This window comes from Thamnophis elegans, chromosome 2, assembly GCF_009769535.1.
Source record: "Thamnophis elegans isolate rThaEle1 chromosome 2, rThaEle1.pri, whole genome shotgun sequence".
Lineage (NCBI taxonomy): Eukaryota > Metazoa > Chordata > Lepidosauria > Squamata > Colubridae > Thamnophis > Thamnophis elegans.
In genome coordinates, this window is record NC_045542.1 from 172,289,240 (window position 1) to 172,308,022 (window position 18,783).

The window sequence follows — 18,783 nt, forward strand, 5'->3', positions numbered from 1 at the left end:
GTTTTTCCCGCCCAAATGCAAAATCTTACTTTTCTCCACATAAACTTTCACTTTGTTGGATTCAACCTTGTCTCATTTGGATCAGAAAGACACAATATGCATACACATACAAATCTATAGAAACATGGTGGGTCAGTGGTTAGAATGCAGTACCATAGACTAATTGCCCACAGCCAGGAGTTCGATCCAGACCACCTCTGCTTCAGGCTTTCATCTTTCTGAGGTCGCTAACATGAGGACCCAGATTGCTGAGGATTATATGATGGCTTTATAAACTGCACAGAGAGTGTGGTAAAGCATTGTGGAGTGGTATATAAGTCTGAGTGGAATTGCTATTGCTATGTAGTTTCACCCAAGCGTGGATCCTTTTAAGAGAAGGAAGATGACCATTCTGAGCAAAACTCTTTCAACATTCCATGCATTTATATGGCTTCTCTCCTGAATGGATCATAGTAGTAGTAGTATAGCCTTTATTGCCATTGTACAAAATTATTACAACGAAATTGATTTTGCTCTATCATTTTATGGGATGTTGAATCATCTTATGGGAAATAAAATTATCTTTTTGAGGAAAGGTCTTTCCACATTCTGTGCATTTAAATGGCTTCTCTCCTGTGTGGACATTTTTGTGGCTTCTAAGGCCACTACCACGAGTAAATGTCTTTCCACACTCCATGCATTTATATGGCTTCTCCCCTGTGTGGATCATGTTATGGGAAATAAGAGAACCTCTATGAGCAAAGGTCTTTCCACATTCCGTGCATTTGAATGGCTTCTCTCCTGAGTGGATCATTTTGTGTTTTCTAAGTCCACTGCTCTGAGTAAAGGTCTTCCCACACTCCATGCATTTAAATGGTTTCTCGCCTGAATGGATCAACTTATGGGAAATAAAAGTATCTCTATAAGAAAAGGTCTTTCCACATTCCATGCATTTAAATGGTTTCTCTCCTGTGTGGAGGTTTTTGTGGATTCTAAGGCTATTGCTCTGAGTAAAAGCCTTTCCACATTCTGTGCATTTAAATGACTTCTCTCCTGAGTGGATGAAGTTATGAGAAATAAGATTACATTTTTGAGCAAAGGTCTTTCCACACTCCATGCATTTATACGGCTTCTCCCCCGTGTGTATCATCTTATGGGAGGTAAAATGACTTTTTTTATCAAAGGTTTTTCCACATTCCGTGCATTTAAACGGCTTCTCTCCTGAGTGGATCTTCTTGTGTCTTTCAAGACTACTACTCAGAGCAAAGCTCTTTCCACATTCCGTGCATTTTAATGGCTTCTCTCCTGAGTGGATCTTCTTGTGTCTTTCAAGACTACTACTCAGATCAAAGGTCTTTCCACATTCCAAGCATTTAAATGGTTTCTCTCCTGAGTGGATCCTTTTTTTGTGACTTCTAAGGCCATTGTTCCGAGTAAAGGTTTTTCCACACTCCATGCATTTATATGGCTTCTCCCCTGTGTGGATCATCTTATGGGAAGTAAAATTCCTTTTTTCAGAAAAGGTCTTTCCACATTCTGTGCACTTAAATGGCTTCTCTCCTGAGTGGATTTTTTTGTGTCTTCTAAGGCCATTGCTCTGAGTAAACATCTTTCCACACTCCATGCATTTAAATGATTTCTCTCCTGTGTGGAGCATTTTGTGGCTATTAAGGCTACTGCCATGAGTAAATGTCTTTCCACACTCTATGCATTCAAATCGCTTCTCTCCTGAGTGGATCTTTTTATGACTTCTAAGGCCATTGCTCCGAGTAAAGGCTTTTCCACACTCCATGCATTTATATGGCCTCTCCCCTGTGTGGATCATCTTATGGGAAGTAAAATTCCTTTTGTTAACAAAGGTCTTTCCACATTCCGTGCATTTAAATGGTTTTTCCCCTGTGTGGATCATCTTATGGGAAATAAAGGTACCTCTATGAGCAAAGGTCTTTCCACACTCCATGCATTTATATGGCTTCTCCCCTGTGTGGATTCTTTTATGGGAAATTAGAGTACCTCTATGAGCAAAGGTCTTTCCACACTCCAAGCATTTATATGATTTCTCTCCTGTATGGAGCTTTTTATGGATAGTAAGTCTACTGCTCAGAGCAAAGGTCTTTCCACACTCCATACATTTATACGGCTTCTCCCCTGTGTGGATCATCTTATGGGAAGTAAGTGTACTATTGTGACTAAACGTCTTTCCACACTCCATACATTTATATGGCCTCTCCCCTGTGTGGCTTCTTTTATGGGTTATAAGATGATCTCTTTGAGCAAAGGTCTTTCCACATTCTGTGCATTCAAATGGCTTCTCTCCTGTGTGGATCTTTTTGTGTCTTATAAGATTAGGTTCATGAGTAAAGGTCTTTCCACACTCCATGCATTTATACGGCTTCTCTCCTGTGTGGATCATCTTATGGGAAGTAAAATGACTTTTTTGAGCAAAGGTCTTTCCACATTCCATGCATTTAAATGGTTTCTCTCCTCTGTGGCCATTTTTGTGGCTTCTAAGCCCACTACTATAAGCAAACGTCTTTCCACATTCCATGCATTTAAATGGTTTCTCTCCTGTGTGGACATTTTTGTGGCTTCTAAGGTTACTGCTATGAGTAAAAGCCTTTCCACACTCCATGCATTTATATGGCTTTTCTCCTGTGTGGATTGTCTTATGCGAAATAAGAGTACCTCTATGAGCAAAGGTCTTTCCACATTCCATGCATTTAAATGGTTTCTCTCCTGTGTGGAGCTTTTTGTGGCTATTAAGGCCACTGCCATGAGTAAATGTCTTTCCACACTCTCTGCATTTATATCGCTTCTCTCCTGAATGGATCATTTTGTGGCTTCTAAGTCCATTTCTATGAGTAAATGTCTTTCCACATTCCATGCATTTATACAGCTTTTCCCCTGTGTGGATCATCTTATGGAAAATAAGAGTACGTTTTTCAGCCAAGGTCTTTCCACACTCCATGCATTTGTATGGCTTCTCATATTTATGGCTTCTTTTATGGGAAATAAGATTACATCTATGAGCAAAGGCCTTTCCACATTCAGTACATTTAAATGGTTTCTCCCCTGTGTGGATCTTTTTATGGGTAGTAAGTTGCCTGCTTGTTCTGAAACATTTACCACATTCCAAACACTTATAAGGCTTCTCTTTTCTGTCAGTAGCTTTTTGAGATCTAAGGCACTTATTTCCAAGAGAAAGAATGAATTTCCCATTGTAATTTTGTCCCTTGTGTCTTCCTATAGCATCCTCTCCTTTGTTTTGGATTAAATAGTGTTCATTTACTTTAGCTTTGCTTAGCTTCACACTTTTTCCAGTATATTTTTTCCTTATTTTCTCTTGTTGGGCACGAAAGTGTTGCATTGGAGCATCAGTGGAATATGAGTTTTCCTGATTCCAATCATTTGACTGGTTTCTGTCATGGTTTTCTAATTCCATTCGAATTCCAAACTTCTCCGTTCCATCTTTAGCACTGATCACTTGGAACAATTCATAGGAATCTTGATTCTCCTGCCTATTATTACCTTCAAATCAAATGAGAAATGAAAATGATAACGAGGTTAGAGAAAATGATCAAACTTTAAAAAGTTAAGTGAATTTCCTTTGGAATTTCTCTGAAATTCCATTAGGTTATGTTTGCATGCCTATAGGGGTGTGATATAGACATGATTATTTCTATATTCATGAGTCATGAAATCTTTGAAAATATCTAGGAAACATCTCTTTCTTTACAATTATCTCTATATATGCAAATCTCACTCAGAGTCAATTTTGAGTTAAGCAAAATAATAGAACAGAATTGGAAGGGACCTTGGAGGTCTTCTAGTCCAATCCTCTGCATAGGCAGAAAACCCTACTCCAGTTCAGACAAATGGTTATCCAATATCTTTTTAAAAACTTTCAGTGTTGGAGGATTCACAGCTTCTGGAACATTTTAATTTCACAAAAGCTGGTTGGAGGAGCTAATGGCTGTGAGGGGAGTCTGAGAAGGAGTACAGTGGACAAAGGTAGAGTGAAATTGCCTCCATTGCATATTAACTTCACTGAGGCTGGTGGGAGGAGATGCTGGCTGTGAGGGGGGAGTCTGAGAGAGAGTACAGTGGACAAAGGTAGAGTGAAATTGAAATGAAGAACGGTTGCAGGAACTGGGTATGTCTAGTTTAATGAAAAGGACTAGGGGAGACATGATAGCAGTGTTCCAATATCTCAGGGGTTGCCACAAAGAAGAGGGAATCATACTATTCTCCAAGGCACCTGAGGGTAGAACAAGAAGCAATGGGTGGAAACTAATCAAGGAGAGAAGCAACTTAGAACTGAAGAAAAATTTCCTGACATTGAGAACAATTAATCAGTGGAACAACTTGCCTCCAGAGGTTGTGAATGCTCAAACACTAGAAATTTTTAAGAGGTTGGATAACCACTAATCTGAAGTGATGTAGGGTTTCCTGCCTAGGCAGGGGGTGGACTAGAAGGCCTCTAAGGTCCCTTCCAACTCTGTTATTCTATTCTATTCAAGTTGTCCCACTGATTAATTGTTCTGTCAGGAAATTTCTCCTTAGTTCTAGATTGCTTCCCTCCTTGATTAATTTCCACCCATTGCTTCTTGTCCTACCCTCAGGTGTCAACTCGCAAAGCACTTCCATGCTTGTTATCGAGTTGCCATGGACAGAAGGTGGGGAGAGCAAATTCCACGCATACCTTTGGCTATTATCAAAACAGGCTTGTGAGGCGTGGAATTTTACACCCTGCCTGGAGCACCTCATTAGATAATGTGATTTATGACACAGACTGAGGGGAGGGGGGAAACAGGGCCAAAGTTCAGCTGTAATTTATGTGAGGTCAGATCTGTCTCTGTTTGGGTAATTGCTGAAATGTTGCTCCTAATAAATGACTGGATTTCTTTTGAAACTTGGCTCGAGGCTCATACATTAATTTGGGGATCCTTTGGAAATCTGACAGAGAGTCAGATCTCCTTTTAAAATCTATCAAGATTACTGGTTTTTCTGAATCCCAGACTCTCCAATCGCTCCCTGATATCTGGGGTGCCGGGAGAGAAACTCAGGCAACCATTTTTCCCTGGATCTCGTGCAGGCCTTGGTTAGCAGCAGAGGTGGGTTCCTACCACTTCACACCTATTCGGTAGAACCGGTTCGTCAAATCTACCGAACAGGTTAGAAGAGGTTCCACCAGTGGACCCGGAAAGCAGGCCACACCTACAGAAGAGGTTCCAAACTTTTTTGAAACCCACCACTGGTTAGCAGAGAACACAGGCCTAAAACACTGTAGTGAGATCAATAGTGCTAGATTTCCCACTCCTGATCTTGAGTGTCTCTCACTATTTTAGGCCACTTTTTTCTGCAAATGCACCGAAGTAGGCAAAGGAACCGATGGCTCGCCACATCATTGCAAGGTACCGCATTTTTCGGAACATAAGACACACCCAGAGAAGGAAAACAAGGGAAAAAATAGTTTTTTGCCTCCATGCATTCTGTTTTTGCCAACCCTGGCATCCAGAAGCACTCTGTATGCCAAAAACGGTCTCATTTTTGGCCTCCCAAACCCTCTGCATGTTTTCAACCTCCCCAATGTCAAGGAGGATGCTCTGAGTCACATTGCATGAGGCTCTTGAATTGGATTTGGAAAATGCTCTTCCATGGGCTGAGTGTGAAAGTTCTGTTCTCACACAATTTTGGAGGTTCCAGAGGACAAATGACAACACACTCCTCACACATGACCTCCAGAGGACACACAAAAGCACACCTTGTTCTTCTCAGCCTCCACAGATAGTTTCAAATAGAAATGGAACAATACAGATAAGAAATGGCACAGAAAGCATTTAAGCAAAGAGACATTGACTCTTTCCTTCCTTGGAGCATGAGATAGCCAGATCCTTCCCTTCTCCCTCCCAGGAGACAATATTTGATTAGTGGTTTTTTAATTAAAAAAAACCTAACTATAATCTGTCTTCTTGAACTGTCTGACTGGGGACTAGAAAACTCTTACCTAGAGAGACCACATTCCTATGGTTTTCAAGCATGACTTCCGAATGCAGCTCTTTCTGGTCAGGATCCATCTGAGACCATTCCTCCTCAGAGAAATACACAGCCACCTCCTCGAAGGTCATAAGACTCCCCTGAACACAGAAAAAAGAACAGAGGATTCGCAAGATCTGTTTATCTTCATCAATGATTTAGCCAAGAGGATAGAAGGAAAACTCATCAAATTTGCAGACAAGACCAAATTGACAGGAATATCAACACTCCAGAAGATAAGCTCCAGATATACAAAGATTGACAGATTTGGTCCCATCTAACGAAAGGATATCAACAATGGGAAATGTAAGGCTCTACATTTAGGAAAGAAAAACCACATGGACAGGCATAGAATAGGTGATACCTGGATCAACACTAGAAAGTGCCGCAGGGATCTTGGAGTCCTCATGGACAACCACTTAAACATGAGTCAGCAGCAGGCTACAGTTGCCAAACAAAACCCTCAACAGAATCATAGGCTGCATTAAGAGAGGGATAGAATCAGGATCAAATGAAGTGTTAATACCACTTTATAATGCCTTGCTAAGACCACACTTGGAATATTGCATCCAGTTTGGGTTGCCAGATGTAAAAAAGATCTAGAAAGAGTGCAGAGAAGAACTACCAAAATTATTAGTCGACTAGAGGCTAAAACATATAAAGAACGGTTGCTGGAATTGGGTATGTCTAGTGTCATGAAAAGAAGGAGTAGGGGAGACATGATAGCTGTTCCAAGAAGCAATGGGTAGAAGCTATTCAAGGAGAGAACCAACCTACAAGTAAAGAGAAATTTCCTGACAGTGAGAACAATTAATCAGTGCAATGACTTGCCTCCAGAAATTGTGGGTGCTCCAACACTGGAGGTTTTTATGAAGAAATTTGACAGCCATTTATCTGAAATATTATAGGGTTTCCTGTCTGAGCAGGGAGTTAGACTAGAAGACCTCCAAGATCCCTACCAACTCTGTCATTCTGTTCCTCTGTTCCCAAATTCCTAAAGCAAAGCTATGTACTAAGTTAAATGGCTATGCTTCACACGTCCTAATTTTAGATGAGAAAATGGGAAAATCTGAAAATTGCTTTCATTGAAGAAATATTTGGGGACGTTTTATCAAGTTGATTGATTCTGCAGAACTTTCGGTGAGTTTCAGTAAAGTAATCCCACTTCAGGATCAACTGATCTATCACTCTGTCCATCGTTAATTGATCTAATAATCTGACCCATTGGCTGAAAGGAAGAAAACCAAAAAATTCCGCTGGGAAAGTCATTTCTCAGCCATTGCAAAGCGGGAATGTTTGATCTCCTAATCGAGGCGTAAATCAGAGGATTGGAAATAATTTTGTAGTTCAAAGTTCCGTGATTACATGCTCAACACGGCCACTCCCTTTGGATTTTAATAGTCTGCTTTATTTTTTTAATATGGTTTATTTTTGAACTACAGGTTTTGAATGAGGCTTTTTAAAAATGGTAATGTGGCAATTTGAGTATTTAGTTATTTTTCATTAAACTTGCATAATTCCGAGTCAAAGAATTAATAAAAAATGGGTCTCTAGCAGTTCCTGCCACTGTGATACGTTTATTCCTATTTCTTGAAGGACTTTTTTAAAATTGCTTCTTGTAATACAATACAATGACAGAGTTGGAAGGAACCTTGGAGGTCTTCCAGTCCAACCCCCTGCCTAGGCAGGAAACCCTCTACTGTTTCAGACAAATGGCTATCCAACATCTTCTTAAAGACTTACAGTGTTGGGGCATTCACAACTTCTGGAGGCAACTTCTGTCCACTGATTAATTGTTCTCACTGGCAGGAAATTCATCCTCAGTTCTAAGTTGCTTCTCTCCTTGATTAGTTTCCACCCATTGCTTCTTGTTCTACCCTCAGGTGCCTTGGAAAATAGCTTGACTCCCTCTTCTTTGTGGCAACTGTTGAGATATTGGAACACTGTTATCATGCCTCCCCTACTCCTTCTTTTCATTAAACTAGACATACCCAGTTCCTGCAACCGTTCTTCATATGTTTTAGGCTCCAGGCCCCTAATCCTTTTTGTTGCTCTTCTCTGCACTTTCTAGGGTCTCTGCATCTTTTCTACATCGTGGTGACCAAAACTGAATGCAGTATTCCAAGTGTGGCCTTACCAAGGCATTATAAAGTGGTATTAACACTTCACGTGATCTTGATTGTAAACTTAAAAGTTGGAGGAGTGCCTAGAAGAAGATAAACAGAGGAAGCTATGCTGACTTACAGCAAGCTGAACCTGCTATTCTGCTCTCCATGTTGTGGAATAACACAAAAATGATCCAGGCCAAACAAGTGGGGGGGGAGAAGGAGGGAGCACTCTGCACACCCGCTTCACTTACTGAAGGGAGAATACAAATCTAATAACTTCCCTTTCTTACTTGATTTGGAGGTTCAACCGTTATTTGATTTCCATCATAAAAACCAGAAACGTTCATTCTTTGTTTCTCTGTAAGGAACAAATAATTTCAAAATGCATAATTAACAAAATAGGAGGAGGTATTCTATACAAGAGAAGAGAGAGTGAAAGGAAGACAGATGGGAAATCGGAAGATCTTCCATTACCTCCTGAGGCGTCCTGACTTTGATCTTCCCAAGGGGACCTCCTGAAAAATAGCTCCTGAGGGGGATTTGATGGGCTCTTCCTTCCCTCAGGATCTCTGATCTCCACAGTGCAGCCCTTCCAATAGGAGAGGAAGGAAGAAAGAAGCAGAATTAATGTACGTCACACGAAATAAAGTGGATTCTTATATTCGGAACACAACCTCAAGGTCCCCAATACCCACCTGTAAGATTGAATGAGAAAACAATGGAACAACGTCCTACAAGAATAGGTGAATTGCCACATATGATGAAGGCCAAAGAGGGGTGAAGTATTCAAACACTTTCTCTATTCCCTTCTGAGGTCCCTAAAATCTCTCACCTGCAACTGGACCTGCTCCTTCTGCTCCTCCGCCTGGCTCAGGAGGAAGCCTTCCGCCAGGGCCACCGCCTGGGAACTGCTCTCTGCTCCACACTCCCGAATCCAGCTCTCCATCTCCGGAGGCAGGAGACCCAGGAGATGCTCCAGAACCACCAGGTCCAGCATCTGGGCTTTGGAGTGTTTTTCTGGTCTCAGCCATTGCCTGCAAATGTCATGGAGTCGGCTGCAAAGTCCTCGAGGACCTTCAGCCTCCCAGTATTGGATTAAACCCAAGGACTGAACTTCGGAAGGGAGGATGGTTTCCTCCTCCAGCATCTTCTGCCCAGTCCTTGTCCAGAGTTTCCCAACCTTCCCAGGCTGAGCAGCCGAAGGGCCTTTTTTGCTTCCCTCCTTGGCAAAAGTTTGTGTTGCCATCCTTTCTCTGTCCTGCAGAGCAACTCCAGATGGGTCCAAGGACTCTGGTGGGTCTCCAGATGCCTTTTCCTTCACGGGACCATTTCTAGGGCCCCAAGATGGATCCCTGCAGGTTATTCTGCTCTTTTGTACCCACCTCCTAACAGAAAATTCTGCCTTGCAAAGACCCCAAATGGCTTCCAGTTTCTTTATCTGAGATGGAAAGAAAAAGAAAAGCCAAGAATTAGAAAGTGGAATTCAGCCACTGAACAACCTTCACTCAACCTGCCCGGAACCCCAAGCGGCTCATCCCAGCGCAGGGCCGGGAAGGAGGCAGGTGGAGAGGCCGCCCCGCTTCTCTCCCCCTCCGGAGACAGGATCGAGCCCTCGGGGAGCCTGGTGCGAATTCTGCCTCCTCCTCGCCCGGCTTCTCTCCTCTCCCGCTGGGCCTCCGCAAGGCGGACCCTCCGCTCCCCCCACTCGGGCTCTTCCTCGGATCCTCGCTTCTCCCTGCAGAGAGAGGCGGCTGGGGAACATGGGACCCAGGAAGAACCTCACCCCCCTCACTCTCTCGCAGCCTCTCCGCCTCCTGCGGAGCCCCAGGGGTTAAGGAGAGCGAGTGGGTGGCGTCCTAGAGAGGCAAGGCTCATTGATGTCACTTCTTTCGCTGCCTCCTATGGAAAGCCAGCCGTGACGTTCGCCCTCCAGTGGGCCAATGGGGAAGCGCCTGGAGTTCCCTTCCCTTGGCAGAGGGCGCCCCCTGGAGGATTTGGGGCAAAGTGCCAGGATTCTATTAAGCAAGGGGAAGAGGAGCGTGGCTGAGGGGAAGGGAGAGGGCGGGGATGATGGGCTTGGGAGTAGGAAGAAAGGTTCCTCTCAATGCCTCCCTGTTAGGGAAAGGCTTCAAGGTCTCCAGCAGCTGCACTTTCTCCATCTTCCTCTCCTGCCGGGGATGGAGAAAAATATCTCAGAAGGATTTGAACTTGTCTGTCCCTAGAACAGCGCCTCTGACAGCTCCAAGGGGGCCAAATCCTGTCAGAAACGACCGAGCGGTCAGAAGACGAGGACCAGGAGGCTCTCTGGGGAACCCCCCGCGAACTCTGCCCTGAGGAGGAGGAAGATGGGTCACAGGCAGGGAAGCCACAAGCAGGAAAATAAGTGGGGGGGGGGGCAGAGGAGGAGTCACATTCCAACAATGCTGTTTATTCAAGATAAGAGCAAACTATAAACCAAACCCAGTTTCCGACCGACTGCTCATTATAAGGGAAGCTCTCAGCCAATTAACCAATAACTTGAAAATACATCCCACACTTGCACGGCAGTCGGAAAAGCCTCTGCTCGTGCTGCGTGGACGTAACACCCCTTCCCACCCGCAGGATGTTCCATTAATTTCGTACTACACAAACATAATCGTCCAGATACATTGGTCTTCAATGGCTTCGTGTTGACTTGCTGCACTCTTGTATTTCTTGTCGGGCCCCATGACTTCTGTGATATGTGCCGGCACCCATAGAGGTTGACCAGTATAATTTCGTGCATATACTCGGTCACCTTGCTCAAATGTTCTGACCGTCTGAGTTTCTATCAAATAATCTGGATGTATTCTATCTAAATTTGTTCTCAGGCGGTGACCCATACGTAATTCAGCTGGGCTCCTACTGGTGGTTACACAGGGAGTGACGTGTTGGTGACAAATACTTATTAAGTTTCTCCTGATAGTCCCCAGGGTCCATCCGAGTCAATGCCTCTTTCGTCATTCGCACCATTCATTCCACTTGTACATTACTTGTGGGGTGAAATGGCATGACAAAGGCATGATGTATTCCTTGATTTGCTAGGAATACCTCGAATGCAGTTGCCGTAAATTGAGGCCCATTGTCCGATACCAACATATCCGGCAACCCATGTGTTGCAAACATTTTGTTTAATACCCTGGTAACAGCGTCCGTCGTAGTTGACCTCATCATGGCCACCTCCAGCCATTTGGAATATGCATCGATGACAATTAGAAAAGACATTCCATTTATTGGCCCCGCAAAATCAATGTGAATTCTAGACCAGGGGCCTTTCGGTGAATCCCAGTCCTGTGGTGGCTCTGAAAGAGGTGCCAGTCTCGATTCCTGGCATGCTTGGCACAATGCTATCCACTCTGTGATATCTCTATCTATATTTGGCCACCACAGATAGCTATGAGCCAACGCCTTCATCCTTAGGATCCTAGGGTGGCCTTTATGTAGCATCTCTAGCAATGATTTCCTTAGCCTTGAGGGTATCACTACCCGGTTCCCCCACAAAAGGCAATACTTTTGCACGGAAAGTTCATACTGCCTTACATGGAATGGCTTAAATTCTACACTTCCTGTCTCTTTAGGCCATCCCCTCTACACCCAGTTTAACACTTGCATGACTGTTTGATCTTTTCTTTAAACTCATTTGTTTTTTTATTTCTTTAATTTGATACATACAGCTGCCTTTCTCAGATGATTCATCTCTGGCACCTGTGGAAAGAGACTGAGGAGAAAGGGGGGGGGGAACCGGTTCCAAAATGAAGGGAAACCTTGAAATCTCCAGTTATACCAGAAATTTTACCTCACAACCAGTCTCCTTCATTGTGAAACGAAGAGGGGGGGAAATGGTGTCTCGTCTCCTGCTGGAGAAAAAGGTGGAATTGTCAAAGTCAGAAAGGGAAAAGGAAGATAAAGCTAAACTATGAAGAGGAAGGGGGGAAAAACCATTTTCACGTAGGGATTGAGGGGGAAATGCTCCTCCAGAGATGACAGTAGGAAGCTGAAGCCCTTTGGGGAATTTAAGGCGTGAATCCCCCTCCCCCCCCCCACTTTCTCAGCTTCACTCCCTCAGCGGAATTCTCTCCTTCAGACACAAAGGACTCTGCTTGGAGACAGATGATGCTCAAGTACGGAGAATTCTCATTGGTTCTGCTGCTTATGCCCTCCCCCCCCCAAGTCAAAAGTCTGAGAAAAAGGCTCCCCCTTCCAATTCAGACCCCCCGAGTCTCCTCTGGGGTTGGAAGCATCTTGCCGGGACACCCTCCATTTCACAGATGAAGATTTCTGCTGAAGGAAGAGTTTCTGCGCTGGATGAGAAGTGGGGAGGCGCACCCCATAGTCAGGGAAGACTTGGGCATCACGGACACTATCACCCCCAATCCGAAGGGAAGTCATGGAAAATCCTCAACTAAACCAGGAAGAGGGGGAGAGAATCTGCAGGGATCCCACCTAATCTAGCCAGATATTCCCCCTACCAGGGGTGAGAAATCAGAAGGAGCTGCTTTGTCCAGATGTTCTGAGCAAAAGAGATGGGGGTTTCAAGAAGGGAAATCGCATTTTTCTCCCCTGAAGCGAAGCTGCGCCTTTCCTGAGAGAGCCGAGAAGAAATAGATAGCAGAAGGCTTATTCCACAATTCATGAGAGTGCCTTCCACAACTTCATTTTCTTTTTATATTTTCGCTTTTAAGATCCAAGAGCTACACTATTCAACAAAGGGGGGGGGAAACCCAGTGTTCCGCTCTCTATCTTTTGTTCAGTCAAAGCAACTTATTATCATCTAAATTCCCACACTCTGAAAATTGCTTCTCTTAGCTTTTTAATCTTCCAGTTTCCACTTTTGCCTCTAGATGGCACTGTTACTCTGCTCTTTTATTTCTTCTATTCTTGTATTTCACAAATCCATTTTAAAATGCTATATTTCTCGCAATAATAAAGTTCATTCAAAGTTATTTCTTGGAAAAATAAAGTTCATTTAGTCCCATTAATCAATCACTGATTCCTAATTTAATGTTTAAGATATGGTGTTTATGTTTAAGATATAATGTTTAAGATAGTGTAAAAGAGAAAGCTTTGGTTTTATTGTCATGATGTCTGCAGCTGGTCCAATGAAAAACTGTACAAAAGAGATGGATTGCATCCAAGAAAGGGACTGAGTTACTTGGAATTAAATTCACAGATTTTCTTGATAAACATTTAAACTGAACAGCGGGAACAGAGAATTAATTGATACAGAACATTTCTGTCCCCAGTAATCTAAAGTTCATAGGATTATCAGTGCATAAAACATAGATGTTTGTGCGGGTAAGATTATCACTCCTACTGTCAAGCAAAACCAAGCATTTAATAGTGAGTGCCATACCATGTGCACGAATCATACAGGTGGCAAGAAAATAGGGGCAGTCAGGCATAACACAGGTTATGTAGATAGTAAACATAGGGTTAATCAAAATGGACTCAAATGTCTATACACCAATGCAGAGTATGCAGAATAAACAGGGTGAATTAGAAATTCAAGTAAATGAGGGCAGATACGATATTGTTGCCATTACAGAAACTTGGTGGGATGAAACTCACAAATGGAACATACAGCAAGAAGGATTTAAATTATTTAAAATAAATAGACCAAATAAAACAGGAGGTGGAGTTGCACTATATATAAGAAATAACTACATCTCTACAGAAATAGAGCACAACAATGATGAGAACTATCCTGAATGCATTTGGGTCAATATTAAAGGTTGGGGGGCGGGAATGACATATGGCAATGTCATTACTACAAAGTCTATACTACAGGCCACAGAACCAAGCAAAGGAAGTAGATGAACTTTTTGCTAGTCAGCTAACTAAGGTATGTAAGAAGCACATCACAATAGTAATGGGGGATTTTAACTACCCTGACATCAACTGGGAAACAAATTCTGAACCAAGTGGAAGATCCAACAGGTTCCTAACAAACCTAGCAGGCAACTTTGTTTCCCAAAAAGTAGAGAAGGGAACAAGGGGATCAGCCATATTGGACTTAATTCTCACTAACAGAGAGGAAATGATAGAAGGTGTTGAAGCCACAGGAACCCTGAGAGTAAGTGACCATGCAATATTGGAATTCAACATTATGCAAACACAAGTAGTAGAACAAAGTCAAACTAGAGTCTTGGACTTTAAGAGAGCTAATTTCAATAAACGTAGAGGGAACTTGGGAAGAATTCCATGGACGAGAATCCTCAAGGGGAAAACAACTCAAGAAGCTTGGGAAATTTTGAAAAATGAGATTACAAAAACCCAGTCTAGCACAATACCAATGAAGAAGAAAAATAACAGCTCCCAAAAGAAACCAGCATGGCTGCATAGAGAACTCTCTGACAAATTGAAAGACAAAAAAAATAAAAAAAGTGGAAAGAGGGGGACATAATGAAGGCAGAAGATCAGCAAATACTGCTATAATGTCACTCCTAGTCCTTCTTTTCACTAAACTAGACATACCTAGTTCCTGCAACCGTTCTTCATATTTTAGTCTCCAGTCCCCTAATCATCTTTGTTGCTCTTCTCTGCACTCTTTCTAGAGTCTCCACATCTTTTCTACATCGTCGTGACCAAAACTGAATGCAGTATTCCAAGTGTGGCCTTACCAAGGCATTATAAAGTGGTATTAACACTTCATGTGATCTTGATTCTATCCCTCTGTGTTGGCTTTTTTGGCAGCTGCTGCACACTGCTGGCTCATATTTAAATGGTTGTCCACTAGGACTCCAAGATCCCTTTCACAGTTACTACTATTGAGCAAAGTACCACCTATACTATACCTGTGCATTTTGCTTTTCTTGCTTAAATATAAACCTTAATTTTTTCACTATTGAATTTTATTTTGTTAGATAGCACCTAATGTTCAAGTCTGTCAAGATCCTTCTGTATCTTAAGCCTAGTTTAGTTTAGTTTAATAGAATTTGTATGCCGCCCATTCCCATTGGGACTCTGGGTGGCTCACAAGCAAGATAAAAAAAAAACATTTAAAAAATTTAAGAAAAGATACAATTATTAAAATAATACACCATCCTTTCAGTCTAAGTGGGGCTGGATATAATCAACAGCCTCAGGCCTGCCGGAACAGCCAGGTCTTGGTCGCTTTACGGAGAGTAGTAAGGGTCCAGATCTCTACGGGTAGATTAAGATTAAATTTATTTGTATGCCGCCCTTCTCCGGGAGGGACTCAGGGCGGCAAACAACTCAAAAGGGGAAAGGGGATACAAACACAATACATATAATTAAAATACACAAGAGTCATACGGCCATACAAGTCGAGAGGGGAGGGGAACTCATCAACCCCAGGCCTGCCGGCACAGCCAGGTTTTGACGGCTTTCCGGAAGGCCTGGAGAGGGGTGAGGGTCCGAATCTCCGCGGGGAGTTCATTCCAAAGGGCCAGAGCTGCAACAGAGAAGGCCCTCCCCCGGGTAGTAGCCAGATGGCATTGGCTGGTAGACGGAACCCGGAAGAGGCCGACCCTGTGCGATCTAACGGGTCTGTGGGAGGTAATTGGCAGAAGGCGGTCTCTCAAGTACCCAGGTCCAATACCATGAAGGGCAGATCGTTCCACAGGGCCGGTGCAGCTACAGAGAAGGCTCTCCCCCGGGCGGCCGCCAGCTGGCATTGTCTGGTCGATGGCACCCGAAGGAGGCCCAACCTGTGAGATCTTATTGGTCGTTGGGAGGTGAATGGCAGGAGGCGGTCTCTCAGGTAGCCAGGTCCTATACCATGTAGGGCTTTAAAAGTAACAACTAGCACCTTGAAGCGCGTCCAGAGACCAATGGGGAGCCAGTGCAGCTCACAGAGGATAGATGTAACATGGGTGTATCTAGGTACACCCATTATCGCTCGCGTGGCTGCGTTCTGGACCAACTGTAGTCTTCAAACACTCTTCAGGGGCAGCCCCATGTAGAAAGCCTATCTTCTGGAGTCTTGGCTAATCTTATGTAGATTCTGCTATGAGAAATAAGAGGACTGCTCTTAGTAAATGTCTTTCCACAGTCCATGCATTTAAATAATTTCCCTTGAGTGGATCTTTTTATGGGAAGCAAGGTAACGGCATTGAGCAAAGATCTTTCCACATGTATATGGCTTCTCCTGCATGGATTATCTTAAAGGAAATAAATGACAACGTTGAGCAAAGGTTTTTCCACACTCCATGCCTTTATATGGCTTTTCCCATATGTCTCTTTTTGTGGATAGTACATTTAGAGTTACGAGAAAAGGTTTTGTCATACTGCATGCATTTATATGGCTTCTCTCCCATGTGTTTCTTTTTGTGGATAGTGAGTTCAGAATTACAAGGATAGGTTTTACCACTCTGCATGCATTTATATGGTTTCTCTTCTGAGTGGGCCTTTTTATGGGAAGCAAGATTACCTTTTTTTGCAAAGGTCTTTCCACACTGCTGGCATTTATATGGCTTATCCCTTGTGTGGATCTTTTTGTGGACAGCAAGTCTACTTCTCAGAGCAAAGGTCTTTCCACACTCCATGCAATTATATGGCTTCTCCCCTGTGTGGATCATCTTATGGGAATTAAGATGACCTCTTTGAGCAAACGCCTTTCCACACACCATGCATTTAAATGGCTTCTCTCCTGTGTGGATCATTTTGTGGACAGCAAGTCTACTCCTTAGAGCAAAGGACTTTCCACACTCCATGCAATTATATGGCTTCTCTCCTGTGTGGATCATATTATGGGAAATAAGATTACCTCTTTGAGCAAAGGTCTTTCCACACTCCATGCATGTAAATGGCTTTTCTCCTGAGTGGATCATCTCATGGGAACTAAGATTACCTTTTTGAGAAAAGGCCTTTCCACACTCCATACATTTATACGGCTTCTCCCCCGTGTGGATCATATTATGACAAATAAGACTAGCTTTTTGAGCAAAAGTCTTTCCACACTCCATGCATTTATACATCTTTCCCCCTCTGTGGATCTTTTTGTGGATAGTAAGTTCAGAGCTATGAGTAAAGGTTTTCCCACACTTCAGGCGTTTATATGGTTTATCTCCTGCTGCTTGGAGGGACTGGGCTGCCTGGGCTACAGGTGCTTCTGGACACCATTTCTCCCCAGTATGAATCCTTTCATGGGAAGTAAGCTGCCTGCTTGTTCTAAAATGTTTTCCAGATTCCAAAGATTCATTGGGATTCTGTTTTGTATGAATCGCTTTTTGAGATGTAAGGAAGTTACTTCCAAGAGAAAGAATAAATGTCCCGTTGTAATTTTTTCTGTTGTGTCTTCTTATAGCATCTTCTCCTTTGTTTTGGGTTAAATAGTGTTCATTTACTTGTACTTTAGCTTTGATTGGCTTCACACATTTCCCAGTATATTTTTTCCTTATTTTCTCTTGTTGGGCAAGAAAGTCTTGCATCGGAGCATCGGTGGAAGATGAGCTTTCCTGATTCCAATTCTTTGACTGGTTTCTCTCATGGCTTTCAAATTCCATTCGAATTCCAAACTTCTCCATTCCATCTTTAGCATTGATCACCTGGAACAGTTCACAGGAATCTTGATTCTCCTGCTCATTATTACCTTCAAAACAAAAGAGAGATGAAAATGATAACAAGGTTAGAGAAAAAGAGCAAAGTGTAGAAAGTCAAGTAAATTTCCTTCTGAATTTCTCCAAAATTCCATTAGGTTTCATTAATTACAGATGAAACTCAAAAAATTAGAATATTGTGCAAAAGTTCATTTATTTCAGTAATGCAACTTAAAAGGTGAAACTAATATATGAGATAGACTCATTACATGCAAAGCAAGATAGTTCAAGCCGTGATTTGTCATAATTGTGATTATTATGGCTTACAGTTCATGAAAACCCCAAATCCACAATCTCAGAAAATTAGAATATTGGGAAAAGGTGCAATATTCTAGGTTCAAAGTGTCCCACTCTAATTAGCTAATTAATCCATAACACCTGAAAAGGATTCCTGAGCCTTTAGATGGTCTCTCAGTCTGGTTCAGTGGGAATCACAATCATGGGAAAGACTGCTGACTTGACAGTTGTGCAGAAAATCATCACGGACACCCTCCATAAGGAGGGAAAGCCTCAAAAGGTAATTGCAAAAAAAGTTGGATGTTTCCAAAGTGCTGAATCAAAGCACATTAATAGAAAGTTATGTGGAAGGGAAAAGTGTGGAAGAAAAAGGTGCACAAGCAACAGGGATGACCGCAGCCTGGAGAGGATTGACAGGAAAAGGCCATTCAAAAGTGTTGGGGACTTTCACAAGGAGTGGACTGAGGCTGGAGTCAGTGCATCAACAGCCACCACACACAGAAAGATCCTGGACCTGGGCTTCAAATGTCATATCAAACTGCTCCTGAACAACAAACGTCAGAAGCGTCTTACCTGGGCTAAAGAAAAACAGATCTGGTCTGTTGCTCAGTGGTCCAAAGTCCTCTTTTCTGATGAGAGCAACTTTTGCATCTCATTTGGAAACCAAGGACCCAGAGTATGGAGGGAGAATGGAGAGGCACATACTGCAAGATGCTTGAAGTCCAGTGTGAAGTTTCCACAGTCTGTGTTGATTTGGGGAGCCATGTCATCTGCTGGTGTTGGTCCACTGTGCTTCATTAAGTCCAGGGTCAACGCAGCTGTCTACCAGATTTTGGAGCACTTCA

At 42.9% G+C, this 18,783-nt stretch overlaps 1 protein-coding gene across 8 annotated transcripts in view; it reads right to left on the minus strand.

Moving 5' to 3' along the window:
• Positions 1-18,783, minus strand: part of LOC116503329 (zinc finger protein 729-like) — a 55,076-nt gene continuing 36,293 nt past the window's right edge. For 4 of the 8 annotated variants that reach the window (XM_032209672.1, XM_032209670.1, XM_032209675.1 and 1 more), the window contains one exon: positions 1-3,507. In XM_032209672.1, coding sequence (XP_032065563.1) covers positions 518-3,507 — 2,990 coding nt within the window. In that variant the 3' untranslated portion in view covers positions 1-517. The other 4 variants (XM_032209674.1, XM_032209673.1, XM_032209668.1 and 1 more) reach the window with 4 other exon arrangements.